The sequence below is a fragment of the Halyomorpha halys genome, unplaced genomic scaffold (assembly GCF_000696795.3).
Source record: "Halyomorpha halys isolate HHAL.00 unplaced genomic scaffold, Hhal_1.1 Scaffold273.1, whole genome shotgun sequence".
Lineage (NCBI taxonomy): Eukaryota > Metazoa > Arthropoda > Insecta > Hemiptera > Pentatomidae > Halyomorpha > Halyomorpha halys.
This window is the reverse complement of record NW_027106425.1, coordinates 330,660-349,200: the sequence shown is the minus strand read 5'-3', so window position 1 is coordinate 349,200 and position 18,541 is coordinate 330,660. Positions and strand designations below refer to the sequence as shown.

At 28.5% G+C, this 18,541-nt stretch overlaps 1 protein-coding gene across 2 annotated transcripts in view; it reads right to left on the bottom strand.

The window, feature by feature from the left end:
• Cbp53E (Calbindin 53E) overlaps positions 1–18,541 on the bottom strand; it is a 60,567-nt gene that overhangs the window by 6,270 nt on the left and 35,756 nt on the right. Inside the window, exons 8-12 of one of the 2 annotated variants that reach the window (XM_067044794.1) lie at positions 17,997–18,052; positions 17,821–17,866; positions 16,602–16,616; positions 15,788–15,844; positions 5,135–5,206 (exon numbers count right to left, since the gene is read on the bottom strand). In XM_067044794.1, coding sequence (XP_066900895.1) covers positions 5,135–5,206; positions 15,788–15,844; positions 16,602–16,616; positions 17,821–17,866; positions 17,997–18,052 — 246 coding nt within the window. The remainder of the gene's footprint in view (positions 1–5,134; positions 5,207–15,787; positions 15,845–16,601; positions 16,617–17,820; positions 17,867–17,996; positions 18,053–18,541) is intronic. The other variant, XM_067044795.1, reaches the window with a different exon arrangement.

The window sequence follows — 18,541 nt, the reverse complement described above, 5'->3', positions numbered from 1 at the left end:
TCTTAAATTTTTATCATGTGCTTAAAATACGTTCAAAATCTTTTAATAACAGTTGTAACTATTACTTGAAATCATAAGTATATGGTTACATGAATCATAAAATAGCTTTAGAATTCCTAAACTGAAATCTTACCACATAAAATTATTTTGCTAGCTCCGATTAGAAAAAAGTGACCAAACCGTGCGGCACCACAGTCCTACAATACCCGCACAACATGGCTGCTGGTATAATTAATATAACTTTAGTTCCGTACCAGGTAATAAACTATAAATTACCTAAAATATAAAAATTTACAGAAGCTCTCCGTGATTTTTGTAACAACCTAATAGGACGAATAAATAACTTACTAATTGGTGACTTATTAGTATATATATGTATATACTATATTAGAAAAGGTTATATATTCTTTTATACTTTAACTTAAATTTCTTTGTATGAGTGATGGAAAAAAATGAGAGAAGATTTTGTAAAATTGAAACATTTGAAAAATTTAAAGAATGATCAAAATCTGGAAAAAAATGTGTAAGGGAAGAAATAATAAATAATAAATAGGAAAAAAAATAAATCTTTTATAATTCTTGTACACAATGTAGAAATTTTTATAATGCAATAATTTAATAAAAAATATTTCATGTAGAGAAACTACCCAATGATAGTACTCTAAAAACATTTTTACAATATAAGGTCTCGAGGCCATCTTCTTTTCAGACGCCTCGGAGGATTGTCCGGAATAAAAGAGGAAGCAAGATTAGAAGCTAATGGGTTTGAGTGTTTAGGGAGTTTGTAATGGAAGGATTGATATCTGGTTCGGGCTAGATCGGTTACAAATGGAACATTGAGGTCTTTGTGGATGATTTTATTTGTGACAAAGTAGGGAGCATCTAGGATTTTACGAAGGATTTTGGATTGTAAAGATTGGATACGAGAGGAATTCGAAGGTTTAGTGGATCCCCAGAACTCAACGCTGTATGTCCAGATAGGCCTTATAATGGTCATGTAATGAATTGGAAGTTTGGACCGTTTGTCTAGTAGGTGCTGTAATAGTCGAAATCGACGTGCAGTTTCCTGTCTTTTCAGTCTTGTGTGAGGATTCCAGGTTAGTCGTTTATCCAGATGTAGTCCAAGCTAGCGGATCTGTTCAACAGGTGTAAGGGCAACATTTTTGAAGTATATTGTGGGACAGTCAGTAGGTTTACGACGTAGGGTAAAAGTAATTTGATAGGATTCATATAAAATTAAGATTGGAAATACAACAAAAATAAAATGTAAGTTTTCTTTATTAATGTTTATGTTTAAAATGAAATTAGCTATTGTATTTTTAAAAGAAACAAATAAAAAAAATTAATTTGTTTAAATTAAATAGTAATATTATTAATTGAAATAATGTCTGCTTGAAGACGACTGAATGGTTCTTTATAAGATTTTCAATCATCCTTAACTGTGAAAGGAAATCCTATTCTGAAAACCTTTGAAGTTGATTCCACAATCAAATGGATTTAGGTCAGTTTGAAAGCAAGCCAATACAAACATTGAATACATTAATCTTGTTGGAATGTATTTACAATTCTATTTATCCGACTAAGAACAAATTCGCCTCTATTTTCTTATACAATAGGCTGTACATTCGTTGCTTAGGCACAATCTAATTTTCATTTTTCAACGCCCCAAGCTCTTTTTGTGTATCTGAAGACATTCCACCTCATCCTGTAGTAAGTCTCTCATGTATTGGTATATAAATAGGACCAGGAAGGATTTTATTGCTGCCCAGATCTTCTGGGAACTGTCGGTTAATTTGTGGTATAATACAGATACAAAATTTATTAAAAACCAATTGAAGACATGAGGGGGTAAATGTGTCCTTTAGAATTTTTGGAAAAATAGAAATTTTTATTTGAAGAACATTTTAAATCATTGTTCATTAAACCTTGTGTAATTTTTTTAAACCTTAAATTGTGGTCGTTTTTAGAAGATATTTGGATTTTACTGTCCAAAATATAAATAAAGAAACATTAGATTAAATTGTTCTCAGATTTATGTTTTTAAAATAACACCCTAACCCTCTCATCCCTTCAATTATCCAAGATAACAGTTCATGCACTATTAATCTAAGTCAATTAAATTCTCCTAACTTAATGTTGAATACTGAGAATTGGAATATGTCAGTCTATACACCTCTGAAATTTTCTTCAACCAACTTGAAGACGTGAAGACTTTAATTTAGATATTCCCTGGAGTAAAAATTGAGGGATATTATCCTAATTAATTGTATGTTAATGGTATCGCTGTTTTGAATAAATGGAGTGAACTGTATTTGATGAACTTTAAATAAATGAAAAATCAAATATAGGGAGATAAACCTCTATTCTTGATTTAATTAATACACATGGTTATATGGCAGTTGTACATTAGGTTTAGTATTTAATTTTGATTATTGTGTTACATGATATTACATAAAATAATATATATTGTAGGTTACTTGATGGTTATTCTGTGAGATTTGCTTTATCTTTTTCTTCAATTATGCTTCCTTCCCTCTTTCATCCTGCCATCCGTCCCTCTGCCTGAGTGAGGTGTAGTTTATGTACTCATGGTGCATTATGGATCTCAGCCAAATTACGATGTGGCTCTTTAGATGGTTTTCATTCTTCTATTTTTTGTAGAGACTAAAACGGTAACCCAAGCCTACTACTTCTTATATCTGCCACTAGATGGCATCGTGAATATCTATTCAAATATGAGGGGGGCATCTTTCTCAAACAAATTGGTTAATACAAACCAGAAAAAAAAAACAAGCAAACTTTCATTATTTTTTTTTAGTGATTTCATTAAGCCTGTGTTTTAAAATACCCAATTACTCTTGAACTTTTCAAATACGGATGTTTGTGACGTTTCAAGATGTGACAAAACCTTAATAAAACGGTAAAAATCCAATTTTTAAGACTTCATTCTAGACAAATAAAAATTTACGGATATTGGTATATAAAGTTTTACATCATTTTAAAATATATCTCACAGCACCAACGTTGTTATTCCTAATATAGACTTATATTAATACTTATAAATTTAAGTCTATAACTTATAAATTTATAACTTATAAAGTTTTAAGTTAGCAAGAACAGGGCAGTAAGGATATAGATGAGAATAAGACATGTAGCTGCACAAAGCTGCCAACTTTGGAACAGACTAAATAGAATTCAGTGAAGTTTCGATGGTCAATAGATGTAAGTACTGATTTGACCATTACAGCACTATTAGTTAGGAACTGTTTGATTTAGGTCATATTTTTTTTAGGGTGCTTATTGCGAATTACAACTTTACCTCCTAAAATAAAATAAAAAATCTAGAAAAAAAATTGTGTTCCCTTTTTTTTTAATCATTACTTGAAAACCATGCATTATCCAACAGTTTCTACTATATTAAATTAAACAAGAGAATATTACACATTATTATTATTATAATTCTAATCGTTTTCTTTGCACGTTCGGTTTCAAAATGAGTAAATTCGAAATCATAAGACGCCCAAGTAAAAATAAAAATTTGTTAGTTCCAAGTTTTTTATTCTCCCCAAAAAATTCCTGATAAGCACCCTAATAAAAAAATAAACCAATTTTCAGAATTTCCTTTAAATATTCCACCGAGATTTCTTCCTTGTCTCGACCCGCCTTTTGAGAGTACCAAAACGTAGGGAATTAACTTTTGTTTAATTTACTATAAATTAAAGTTTTCTAAAAAATTTGGAGCAGGGCGCGATCAAACAACTTTTACTTACTATAAAAAAAACGTATTTTAGGTTTTTTCAAGGTGAAAAAACTAATAAAAACTTTTCCAGCCATACTACTCAACTAACAGCAGTCTATAAAAAGATGACGATACAGGGCTACCTAAATGCGATAGAAATTGATTTTCAGAACTCCAGTCTCTTTTTTTTTCTTTTTTTTTTTCTCCTTTAATTATTTTTCAAAATCTTAAATATTTTTGATTTAATCATTTCTCATTATTGTTAACAATGAGAACTGGTTCTTAATTTCAAATAAGCGAAATTGAAGGTACTTTAAAGGAAGATTTTTTTAAAAATTTGTCATTTAAGCCCTGTTGGATTATTTAAATATTATAAACTCAGTATAGCATTAAAGATCACTTAACCGAACAATGATCTACCAAGTTTCGTTAAAATCGTTAGAACTGTGTTTATGGAAATCCAAAAATAAAAAATTTAAAATTGATTTTCTTAAGAGGCACTTCTGGTTGTTGGATTTCAACGTAAAACTTTTTTACAATGTGTCATTTTTGAGCTAGGGTCTCACACATGGTCGCACGCAAACATACACACACTCAAAATTTTACAAGACTTGATTATTTGCTCTCAGAGGTCCTCAGAAGATGTTTCCGTTACTTATTATATATAAAAGAAATATGGCTTATATGAAAGAATAATCTTAATACGTTCTGTGAGTTATAATTTATTTTATAATTATCATTTTCGAGAAATTAAACTCGGAAAGGAAGACTGCGATAAGTAGAAAGTTTGAAAGTTCCAGGGTTATCTCTCTGAAAGTTATAACCGGCGTTTGTTATTTTCGTCCCACTGTGCGTTCCTACAATTGGTGCCATGGCGTAACGCGATGTACGCCATCAAATCTTATTAGGTCCATTGATCTAAACTGCTTAAAAAAAAGTCGTTTTTGTAATGCCTGAAAATAAATTTTATAAACGCCATGGGTTTGTTTTATAAAATAATAAAACCAATACTAGCTCCCAATTTAATACTGAAAAATAATTATAATTATAATTAATTGGTTATATAATTATGTATTTTATTGAACAAAATTGTATATTTTCTTGTACGTAATTATATATTTTCATTAATTAATTATATATTGTGATTAATCAACTAAATAATAAAATAATTATTAAATTTAATTACTAAAGTAATTAAGTAATTTAAATTTTAGAATGGTTTAGGCACTAGATTCATTCCCTAGTCTTTACAAAGACTAGGAAGAAATTCCAATGACATCTACCAATGAACAAATCTTCAACAAGTAATGGCTGAAAACATGTGTCTAAAGTTTGTTCATTGGCAAGTAAAGCTAATGAGTTGAAAAATAATATAATAAATTCAAATATATTTACCTTCTTGACGAGTTCTAGTAAATCTTTAAGAAATCCTCTTAGTTCTTCATTTTCTATCGTCCCATTGTTATCCTGTCAGATAAAAACATCAAAATCATGTTCCATTATCTGGGCAATAACAATTGTATAATCTGAACATACATGCATTTATACAAATGTATAATCTGAACATACATATATTCGTACAAATCTGAACAAGATGGATTATTATATAAAAAAATAAATATTTCAAGTTCATCATAAATCATCTTGTATACTTAATCAAGTAGATCTAGATGTATTATTTTAATAAAATTTACACTATAGATTTTATTTTAAGATTGGAAAATATTATTATCCAATTATATATAATAAAAATATGGCCTAGAGGAAGAGGCAATTAGTGAAATAAATACCCTGAAAGAAATAGCGGAAAAAGTACGCCTTCAAGTCTACTACGAAAAGACAGAATTTATGACAACTGAAAAAAACTACGGCAAAGAAGTAATAGAGACGAAATATAGACAGATAACAGAGACAAAGAAATTTAAATTTCTGGGAGAGATAGTACGCAATAACGGTTTGGAGAAGGAGAGCATAAAGGAGAAAATCATGAAGTTTATAAAATAAGACATTACAACACGGTTATAGCACCAATAATTTTATACGGTATGGAGACGTCTCCCTAGCCTGGAAAAATGACTGAAAATAGAGAAAAGGACCCAGAAGAGAATCTATGGGCCCAAGAAAACACAGGAAGGCTACAGGTAAAGACCCAACCAGGTAATCTACAGGGAAATAAATGACCTGGGAACCGAAATAAGAATCAGAAGGCTGAAATTCTACGGGCACATGATGAGAATGGACCAAAGCAGACTAAACAAGAAACTCTTTGACAGAATCCGTGAATACAAGAGCGTAGGAAGATACGTGAAGCAAATGAGAGAGGAAACAAAAAAAATTGAAAATAACAAAGACTGTCTGAATAGAGAACAATACGGGAAACAATTGAAAGAAATCAATATTCTTGCAGCAAATAATGAAAATGGAAGAGTACTGCGAGGTCGGAAGAGAGGAAGCAAAGGCACGCAGAAATGATGAGAAGATACTGGGAGAGAAGAAAAGCAAAAAGTAGAAGGGAAAATTAGTGATATTCGCGTGGTGAAAACAATATTGCCATTAACCTTTAACAGTAGTATTTTACATAATTTACCCTTAAAATTTATATTTACTTGATATATTATATTATTCCTAATATATATATGATTATTAACTTATATAACCTTTGGTGAGATAGATCCAACGTGAGCATTTGGCTTACAAGTATGTTTCTCGACAATTATTTACTAATTCAAGTTATTCAATGTTTTATTTTGTATTATTAGCAAATACAAATATGATGATACAAAAATGGTTTAGGACAATAATAAATAATTAAGAGTTACAAAAAAGTTATTAGTTAGTTAAAAAAAAAAAATTAAAGTTATATTAAAAAATATTTCTATCAAAATTACATGTATCTCCACCATTTTATAATAAGGTATATGTTTTTTGTACTCGAGATTTTTTAAGTTCCTGCTCAGTCAATTCTTACTCGAAAACTTAATTCCTTCTTTCATAAATACAAACAGATAAAATACAATAAAAAATATCGAATACAAAAAATTAGCTAACGCAGCGTTAATTTCGTTACTAATTAATTGATGGTTAATATCATCTATCAGATGTTTGTTAAAATACAAATAGTTTATAAATAATTTTATAAGTTGTTGTTTCCAGAAAAAATCAACACAAAAATAAAAAATATTAAATTATTTAATCATATACAATTATTTACCTAAATATATTTTTTAATATACAACAGTAAGTAGTACAAAGAACCTTTTGGGGTATATGAAGAGTACCTATGTATCTGAATAAAATTATTAATTAAAAAAATAAATACATAAATTATAATTTTACATATGATCAAACAAATACTAAAATTCCGATCGTATTATAACAACACACAATAAAATCATATAAGAAATATGGAAGATAAATCAGACAAGATGGTGAAACAAAAGATAACATATTGTAAAATCTGAGATTTCATAAAATAAAGTTTAATATTATTAGTTTATAAATACAACGAAGTACGAACGCAAATACTTTTTATTTTTTATACTGAAGATAACTATTAAGGAATTAAAAAGTACAAGCAAGAATTGTAGGAGTCAGTGACACTATAAGAGAATTAGTATTGTTTGTATTTAATTATGAAACAAGACCCTTAGATGCGAAAACTGTGATAAAGTATACATTACGGAAAATTCCAAAAAAATAAATAAATAAAACACTTATAGCAAGGATATCACAGCACACATCGAATTGTAAAAATAGCAAATACATAATTTCTACTACTTAAACCTGTTATAACAGAGTATGAAACCAATGTCACTGAATAGTCGTAACTTTGCCCCTTACTGAGTGATACCACCAAATTTGGTATTTTATGATAAAAATCTACAGAACGTATCAATGAAAATCAATAATTATACTCTTTAAAAATAATTTTTATTTGGCATGCCAACAACTATACAAGTAAACCTGTCATTTTTAATCATATAGTGTGTTTAGGGTTAAACGTCCTAAATGAAAATATGAACTGAGGATCTCAAAATAAGAAAACTTTCTAGGAAGTTATGTTCATTAATGCTTTGTTTAATTTTTCATTCGGAGCTCTATATCTTAAAAACAACCAACAGCACTAGAAAATCTAAGAGAACATTATTTATAGAAGAACAACTTTTCTGAAATATTAGCCCTAAAAGAGCTATTTACGTCGAATAGTTCCCGAGATATAGCTTTTTAAAAAGCAAACTTTCTTAAAAATCTTATGAAAGATTAGTAGTTAGCTAATTTATTTTGAGAAATCTATATCTCAGAAACTATGTGACGTACAGATGTCTATTAGCACTCAAATTAAAGTTAGTTTAATGGTCTATAAATAAGTTTATGACCTTTACCTTCGTAGGAATAGTAGTTTTCATGCTATTTTCTAAAATAAATTGATTTATAGTTCTTCGGACAATAAGTTTGATTTATGAAAAACTTCATTTCAGAAATCATTATAGGTACAGATGTTTGCCAGCGCTCAAATCAAAGCTAGTTAAATTTACTACAAAATAGTTAATAATGTTTATCTTTGAAGGAGTAGTAGATTTATGATATTTGACAAAATAAACTCCCAAAATGTTAGTTGTTCGTATAAAATGTTGGATATTTGAAAAAATATATCTCTAGATTCATAAGACGTACTTCTGCCAACACTCAAAATAAAGGAAATTCAACTTACTATAAAGTAGTTTATGACACTTATCTTCGTAGAGGTAGAAGTTCTTATGATATTCACATATGAATATAAATTTGGCAAATGAAAATTTGTCCAAACAACTATAAATCAATTTATTTTAGCAAATTTCATGTAAACTATTTTTCCTACGAAGATAAACATCTTAAAATAATTTATTTCTCATTAAACTAGCTTTAATTTGAGTGTTAATAGATATCTGTATGTCAATTAGTTTTTGAGATATAGATTTTTCAATATAAATTCACTAACTACTGGTCTTTCAGTACGTCCAATACAACATGTTTATGAAATGTTGCTTTTTAAAAAGCTATATCTCGAAAACTATTTAACGTAAATAACTCTATTAGGGCTCATATTTTAGAAAATTTAATCTTCTTTAAATGAAGTTCTCTTAGGTCTTCTTGTGTTGTTCCTATTTTTTAAAATATAGAGCTCCGAATGAATTTTTTTTATCGTGTTGAAACAGCCGCCATTTTTTATTCCCCCTACCTATACTTGGCAGACTCATCAATTTTGACTATTAATTATACATAGTTTTCATTAAAGGAATCAAAAATTGGGGTGAGTTAACTGCCTTTTTTCTCCTCTTGGGCTCTTGTACTATTGGGAGTGGGAGGTGGTTCACTCTTGGTCCAATTTCGGCATGTATCTACGGTTCTCCAGCCCGTAGACTACTTAATTAAAGCTTGAAATCGGGAGATCTTCAGAGATTTTTTTCGCACTTATGGCTGTGCGTTTGACATAAGCGCATCGACGTTAATGGAAATTGTTCTTAGATAGCATTTCGCAGTTATTTATTAGCACTAAGAAGTCCTTCGGATATATCTGATAACAATATAGGCTTATCGCTAGGATCAGGACAAATAAAAGAAATGTAATTTAAATTTTATTACTGAGTGGTCCTTGAAATTTTGTTTTCGGTTGACACCTTGTAGGTCTTTGGCCGCCCGAACCAGCCTTCTCCACGCCTGCCTGTCATGGGCTACTGTTTTCCAGTCCACTCTTTCACATCTTTGTTTATTCTGTGTATCTATCTGGTTTTGGCCCTTCCATGTGGTCTCTTGCCAACTATACTGGCATTCATCGCTTTCTAGAGGCGGATGGATTGCTTCGAGCCACACCGTTCCACTCATCTTAACCTCCTTGCCTTCATATCACAAGATATTGACTGACCTGTCTCTGCGACCAGTTCATTGTTAGTTCTTCTCCTCCATGTGTTAAGGTTCTTTTTTATTATAACCTAAATAATTTATAACAATGAAAATATTTATACGTGAATGTCTTTTAAAGAAAGCGTTAACGGACATAACTTTATATAGAATTTTTAACTTGTTTTGGAATCCTTAGTTCATATATTCAGTTAGTACTCTTAAACGCCCAATATATTTCATAGTTCTACATAAATCAAACATGAATAAAATTCCAGATCAAAAAAACTATAATTAATTTAATTGATTTTAAATAAGACTTGCTCTAGTCGTATGTAAGGCCGTATTTCAATACCAAAAACTAATATTAGGATATCATATCAATGGAATTAACAGTCCGGAACAACTTAAAGTATTCAGATAATTTCATTAGGTAATGTACGCAAAACCGTCCATCGATATATTTTATTTGTGATATTGACCTATATAATATAATCTTCAGAACGATAAACTTCTTCAAAATATTATTTCTAAAATATATGTACATCTTTTCCCTCTTATTAGACCTATAATTTTTTTAATTGATCATTTCTGAAATATAGGAGAGTTATCAAAGGTAACCAACCAACATATTCTAACCAAGGTGGGGGAAGGTCAAGGTTTTATTCCGTGGAGACACCACGAAATAAAAGTCAACCTCCCCAGGTCTGCTTCGAAGCCGCTGCAGTCGCGAAGTTGCTAAGGCAATGCATCAACTCTTTAGGCTATTCATGCATTATATAATTTTTTTTCCTATTTTTAAAAATTAAAATTAAAAAAAAACTGATGATTAAAAATATATTTAACTAATCAAAATTTACTAATTCCAAGAGTCCTTCTCTTGAAGCATATGTAGAAGAACGACCCAGAAATCCCTTTAATCGTTTAATCAAATAAATAATTTTCGAACAAACTTGTAAGCAGTATTAAAACAAGTTTTTAAATTTATTTAAGAGGATTAATATACAGAAAGAAAGTGCATAAATTTATTTGTAATTTTATTTTTTATTTGCAGATGGTTAAATATTATAGTAATTACATACAAATAATGCAAGGTCTTTTAATATATAAAAATCAATAATTTAAAATTGATTTTAGTTATTTTTTTTTGTTGTTGGAAGATTAAGTCCTTTGAAGCTAATCCAGTGTTGACTCCAAACTATCTAGAAAAAATTAAGAAACGGATGAGTTGTTATAGCTTTAATACATACTTATCCAACTGCATTTAAGTACCTGAATCGAAATAAAGTTTGCCGTTTTTCTTCGCTAGGAAATTATGAAGGAGAAAACAGGTATAATTATATTTTTTTGAGTGGATGTCAAACAATTCTGAAACAGTTAATCAAAATAAAGGATTTTCTTCTCGACCGTGGAAGCAAAGATTTACAAAATCGCCTTCTCTTGCATCGGGTTCCACAGTTTAAAAAAATAAAACAAATTGTGAGCTTAAAAAAATAAATATAAAATTATTATATGTTATACACATTAACTATAGCAATAACGCAACATATTGATATGAACCAGTCATTTGAAACTTGGAAACAAATTGAGCAGTCATAAATAAAACAATGAATTGGATTTTTTCCCCTTATTTAATTATTAGAATTACAGAATTGATAATTAGGATGAAAAGAAAAAAAAATAACGAACTAAACTTAACTATGCCTTATAATCAGTTACCAGAGATCTGTTACGAGAGATCTGTTGGGTGCTCCGCCCTACTCTTAAGACATATTTTTGAAGAGTGTACTCACTATTTGCCAACAATAAATAGGATAGGACTGACCCCAAATTTATCCGAAGCTCTCGCAGATGAGGAAGCTAAAATTACACGAGTGTTTGAATTTTTAAAAGCACATCGCCTTCTTTATAAATTATAACTCCTCTTCGATTTTTATTTTTTTGTGTTTTTTATTTATTTATTATTTTTTTTTTAAATTTTTATATTATTTTTTTATTTTTTTTACTTTTATCATGCCATAGGCGTTGATGACCAGAGGGTTTTACGCCTTTAAGCAACAATCAACAACAACAACAACAAAAATAACGTGACTAGAGATTTGAAAGTTGTTATAATTTACTTCGATGTCAATGTGTAAGCGTAGCTGTGAGTAACCACGAATTTAATTTTAAATGCTTTCTTTATAATATTAATAAAAAATATAAAGAGGTATTATTTTTTCAAAATATATATCTCATTATATATTACATTTTTCAAAGTTTGGGGTCTATAGATGGCCATTTCTATCATATATACATTTACCCCAGCCACAATATAAATTAGTCTCAAATCTCTAACTCATGGTAGTGTGTAATTAAAAGTAAAATTTATTAAAAATTTGATTCTCCCAACTGTTTTCACATTAACTTATGAAATCTTTAAAAATGGCCAAAATAAGGCCGAAACTCTGAAAAGTACTATTTACTTTTAATATTTGTAAGTAATATTATAAATTCAAAATAAGTCTAACTAATAAAAAAATGAACAACCATATAATGTTTTTTATAATAAAGATAAATACTTAATGTAGACATCAGATATAATCATGTAATTGTATCCTTATTGAGTGCATAAGTGCATTTATGATTCTCCTGCTTCTAAGATACAATGTTTAAGGATGCGCCTGAAATTTAGGTAATGGAGTACTATTTAATAATAATATGATGTGAAGTAATAAGTGTATTAATAATATAATATGTAAATAGTTCAATATCTTACCTTTTTTAGGGGAAAATTACACGTGACGTATTAGTGTTGGTTTTTAAAATGTCGTCTGTCACAAAAGGAAATCGTCAAAATTTTCTTTAGTTATTATTCAATTATAACAAAACATCGACTCATCTTGCTTCCTTAGCTCATTTTACACTATATTCAAAACTTCTGGTATTTCTTTCTATTGGTCCGAACTGACCGTTCTTTCCTTTTTTTCCCTCTTGTTTAGCCAGATGTAGGAAGAAAAAAAACCCGAGAAGGAAATAACCCGATCCATTTTAAAAAGTGGGAAGTGAGAGAAATATAGAATACCTAGAAAAACCAAAAAATAAATAAAAATAAAAAGTCGTCCTATATTCACTTGTTTTTGTTTTCACTAATAACTGCAGACCGGATTTTTGTGGAATTGCATCTTTTGTTCGCATCTTAAATTCGAAACATGGAAAGGGTATTCAAATAACATTAATTTATTAAACATTAAATTTTAATTAAAACATTGTTTAACTGATAGTAGTGATATTTGTGTAAAATTTCACGTTTTGGAATTTTTTTTTTTGGGGGCTATAGTTTTTAAATTTGTAGCTCGAACTAAATTTCTCATATTATTCACATATAGGCGTATGTATGCCAATATTTATTCATTTTATTATTTTTTTCCTTTTAAAATCGTAAAATTTGTAGTAGAACAATCTATTAATTAATATATGAAGAGTCGCACTCAAACAAAAAAAATAAAGTAAACACAAGTGACGAATATTCTTGGTACAGTATTAACCTAATTATGAAAAAATCTCTCGAGAATAAGTTTGTTATAGAGAACGTTCAGTGTTATTATATTTAATTTTAATTCCTCTCTTCCTCAAGCCCTTAATTCTTCCATCTGACTTCGTTGTGACTTGTGGAATTTTCTTTTTTTTTTTTTAAATATTTATTTATTGCTATTTACAACTGTACATCATAATACATTTAGTAAATCTGATCTAAGTTAAATTGGAGTGTTACAGGCGTGTAGAGAAACTACCCAGTGGTAGCACTCTAATGGCATTTTACATTAGCTGGTCGCGTGGCCATCTTCTTTTCAGGTGCTTCGGAGGATTGTCAGGAATGGAAGAGGAAGAAAGATTAGAAACTGGGGGGTTTGAGTGGTTAGAGAGTTTTAAACAAAACTTAAAAAAAAACTGTTACCGTGTAAAATAGGGATCCGGTTTTTTCATAGTTATTGGGTATTGCTCCTGACATTAAAACTAATAATTAAAACTTCTTGATCAAGAATTGAATCAAAATTTTTCCTCATAAAAAAGGAATTTTCTAAATTAAACAAAAAATGTTTAAATAGTATTCGGAATAAGCCCTGATGTTATAACAACGAAGAGCATTCCAATAAGTTATTTCTATTTAAAAAATAGTTTTAATTTACATATAATTAATTTAATTAATATAACGAAATAATGTACGGTTTGATTAGACTCAGAGACGTCACATATATGTTACAAAATATATTATTTAAGAAATGTATCGTTCTGAAGATGGGTAAATTACATCGGAACCATAACATTATCAAATAGTGTAATGTGTAAAATTATAATGAGTAAAAAATCATTTAAAGTAAATATTTCATAAGAGATAATTAAGATTAAATGAACCTCAGCATAGAATCTCTGGATCGTTTAACTGTACGAGGTATAATCGTCGGGTTATACCTCAGATAAGTGTTAGAGTTATTTTATCACTTCCCCCCTAACGAAATTTCCAAACCTTATGACGTATAACTGAGTCATGGGCGTACTCATTATCAAAACGTGATCAGGAGTGGCGAGCCATGGTCGTTATGGTTGTGACAATTCAACATGAAAAAGTGAATGATAGCAGACTTTAAGAAAATTATATATAATTACAGTGTTTTATAAGTTATTACAATTAATTGCTTGAAAAAAATTATTAAATTAATAATATTTTTCATTTCTAGGGGTGGGGGAAGTTGCTCCTCTCGGCCCTTCAGGCACGCCCATGACCTGCGTCAAACATAATAGTTCAAGAGTTGGGAAGAAAAAAAGGCAGTTATCTCATCCTAATTTTTGATTACTTTAATGAAAACTATGTATAACTACTAGTCAAAATTGACGAGTCTACCAAGTATAGGTAGGGGGAATAAAATATGACGGCTGTTTCAAAACCTTAAAAAACATTAATTTTTCATTCGGGGCTCTATATCTTAAAAACTAACAACAACAATAGAAAATCTAAGAGAATATTATTTAAAGAAGAGTAAATTTTCTGAAATATTAGCCCTAAAACAGCTATTTAGGTCTAATAGTTCTCGAGATATAGCTATTTAAAAAGAAAACTTTCTTGGCCATACGTTCAATATTGATGTCATTGCTTTTTAAAAACACAAAATTGCAGACTAATTGCCCTTGTAACATCTTTAAAATAAATTAATCATTAAAATAATATCATAATCACTGCATAAAATTTTGCTTTTAAATAGATTTCTTACTTACATAACTTTTTTTTAATAAATTGATATCCTAGATTTAAAACTTTTTTACAAAACACTTTCACTTCTTTCATTTATATTTACAACTCAAAAACAGAACCTACCTTTAACAGGTTAGGACTCTGTTATCACCTTATCATATAACAATAACTTTTTTTATCATTAATGTACATTTTTAATATAATTTAATTAACATTCATTTTTAATTATTTTGCTTATATTTAAAATCTATAATTAATATATTCTTATTTTATGTTTATTTTTTTAACATACATATACCCCCCTCTTTATTTTAATTTTTTCACATATTTATTCACCTATTCATACTTTTATTAGTGTATATTTATTTTATATATATACATTTGTACAATTTAAGGATTTGAAAATTTATCTATTTAATAACTTTTTTATATATATAATAATTTCATATTTATTTTGCTCAAAATTTCTGATTAATGGTGGTTTAGTCCCTTAGAATCTGATTGAAATTGGCAGTATAATTTATATTTTTTGAGATGTAAATTGATTCTAATATTTATCTTCTAAAAATATTATTTTCTTTATGAATGACCTCGACATTTTCAAAATCAAATTTATGTTTATTTTGAACAACATGTTGAACCAATGCTGTTTTTTTGGTAAAATATTTTTTTTTTCATTCCTAGGGTGGACATTTCTGTCCTCCACTGGCACTATGAGTACCAGTTGTACTTACCCGTCCCTAAAAACGTTTTCACATTAAATTATCAAATATGAACATACAAATATGGACTCGCTTCAGACTTCGACTGTCCTAACTCCACTATAAACTGACTGGCCAACTATATTAGATAGATTTGAATACTATTCATGACAAACATTATAAATTTACTCAACTATTATATAATTCAAAATACTAATAAGCAAAAATAATAAAACTTACCCTATCATATAGAGCAAAAACTTTCTCAATGTCTTCTTTTGTTAGTTTTGTCGCACCCTGAATAAAATAAGAAAAAAAAATCTAATAATAATACTATTTTGATATGGAACCACAATCAATAAGAAAATTGTCTATAAACAATTCCTATAACTGTCGATTACATTGATAATGCTTATTGATGTATTAATAATAACATTTTCGTTTCTGAAGGACGATTCCACTCCATCATTTTGTAGTGATGATGTAACAATATTAAAAGTTATATAAAACTTTTTGAAATAGTTTGAATACGATATACAGTATATTCACTTTACAAAAAAAAACTGACACAAATTCATCAGATTGTCCCAGACTGATGAATCTCAATTAACACATACATCAAGCGTGAGGAATGTGGGTGAACACGTATATTTTTTCTCACTCTTATTCACACATCTTATCCTTAAATATGAAACAAAATCAAGCACCTTAACATAGGCGAATATTGCAATTCAAGTCATTTAATTCTACTTACAAAATTGACTCGTCTGGAGTCAATAGATCATCAAATAATAATAGTAAATTTGAAATGATAAATTATGAAATACAAAAAAAAGCTGAAGTATGTCAAGAGACGTGAAATACAGCGAAACAACAAAAGAATAAAGGCATGCGAAGAAATCAGATAAACTAAGTGGCAAAAGCAAATAAAGAGAGCGTTTTCAAAAAGAAAGAATGCCCCAAATAACACATACACACACAAAAAAAAAAGGAAAGAATTCTAAAAAAAAAAAAAAAATAAATCATTTTTTTTCTTTTTTAAATGTGTACTTACTTCTGTTGTTATATCCTAACATAGACGAAGATGAAAAAGACAGATTAAAATATTTGGTGCAAAAGACAGAAATGATTCTATAAAGAAGTGCAAGAAAAAATCCATATTTAAAAAAAATAAAATTAAATATTTTTCAGAATAAAAAAAAAAAACATACACAGATATTATATTTGACTCTAGATTCATAAATTTCATTTTCATGAAATCTATATTATTGATGAATCTATAGCCAGAAGTGAAACAAAGATGAAATAAATTATAATGAAGAAATAGTCATTTCGAAAAATCTCAATTATTATAAATCGGATACTACTGAGCTATAATATTATATAGAAAATATCATTATTGTTTAAGATAAAAAATGATTTAATTAGTTTTTCGAAATGGCTTTTTAGGAAATTGAAAAACGAAATCATTCAAAAGAAGAAGACAAACAGATAATTTTATAAGAATAGATGGCATTCATAGAAAAACAGTAAACTACTAACTAAAGACACACTATGTACTTTAAATAAATTTCAGTATAGCATTCGAAAACACTGGTACAAATGATCGATCATAATACTAGTGGGATGTCATTTTAATTTTTAAATTCTATCTTGTCTCTCAGTGGCGTAGCCAAAGGAGGGCTTAGGAAGGTCCAGACTTCCCCCCCACTCCTAATTAAAAAATACAAGTTTTTTATGTATTTACAAATACACGTAAACATAAAAAATATGCGTTGATAAAGAGCATATACGATAATGATTTTTTGCATTACGAACGAAAAGTAGTCCCTTGAATGGATCCCTTCCCAAAACAAAATCCTGGCTACACCACTGTTGTCTCTTATTCTACAATCGCAGTTCTTACACTCTGTGCAAATGTTTGTCAATTACAAACGTCTGAAATTGATTTCAATTGATTCTTCAAAATAATCAGATAGCAATGTTATTAACTGTCAAATTCCCAGTACAAACCATTTTATCAAAATTAATCATTTGAAAGAACGAAATGAGGGGAATTATATCAAACGCAATTAGTCACTGTCTTTTGAATGATTATACCTCCTATAAATCATACATAAAACGCCAATAAAATTATTACTGTTACTAGTGACAATAAAAATTATCATCATTCAATATTGGAAACATGACCGCAACCCTCAAAATATGTCTTAATACGCTTTGATTTACTGTTTTGTAATTCCTCGCTTACTTCGTGAATTGTCTAGACATACCTTGAAAATCTGTCTCGTGAGGAAATTTTCTTTGACCGGAAGCAATCTAAAAAATAAATCGACAAAATAAAAATGATGGGAGGAAAGTGAAAAGATGTTATTAAGGCATAGGTTTTTGATATTCTCTAAATAGGAGCAAGGAAGCTAAGTTCACCAAAGATATTTGAGGTACTTACTTTGCCATCTCAGACAACTGTAATCTCCCATCTTTGTTAGCGTCGAACACTTGAAGCTAAAAAAAAAATAATCAAGATGATTAATCTAAATTTTTTACCTTTGTTATTTTCTTATTATTTAATTCATTTAGCTGCCTATGTATATAAACAATGTGGATATATTATTTTATCATTAATATTATAAGTTTATATTTAATTTATTTCATTTTTATTTACTTTATATTGAAACTGATTACGATATATTTGAAACTATTTACTGTGATTCGAGTAGGAGGGTATTAATGAATTTTATGAGAATAAGGTAAGTTGGCGATGCACCCAGTCAATTAGTATTTAAAACAGTATTTAATTAATATTTAAACCTTTTTCTCATGTTTCTTACTTTCTTCATTCCCTATTCTCCATATATTTCTTCTTATCCCTTGTTCTTTCCTTTTACAATATTGTTTTTTCATACCCTCCATTATTAATTTAACTAATTCTTTATTCTCATCTATATAACTTTTTTTTTTAATATTTATTTATTGCTATTTACAACTGTACAT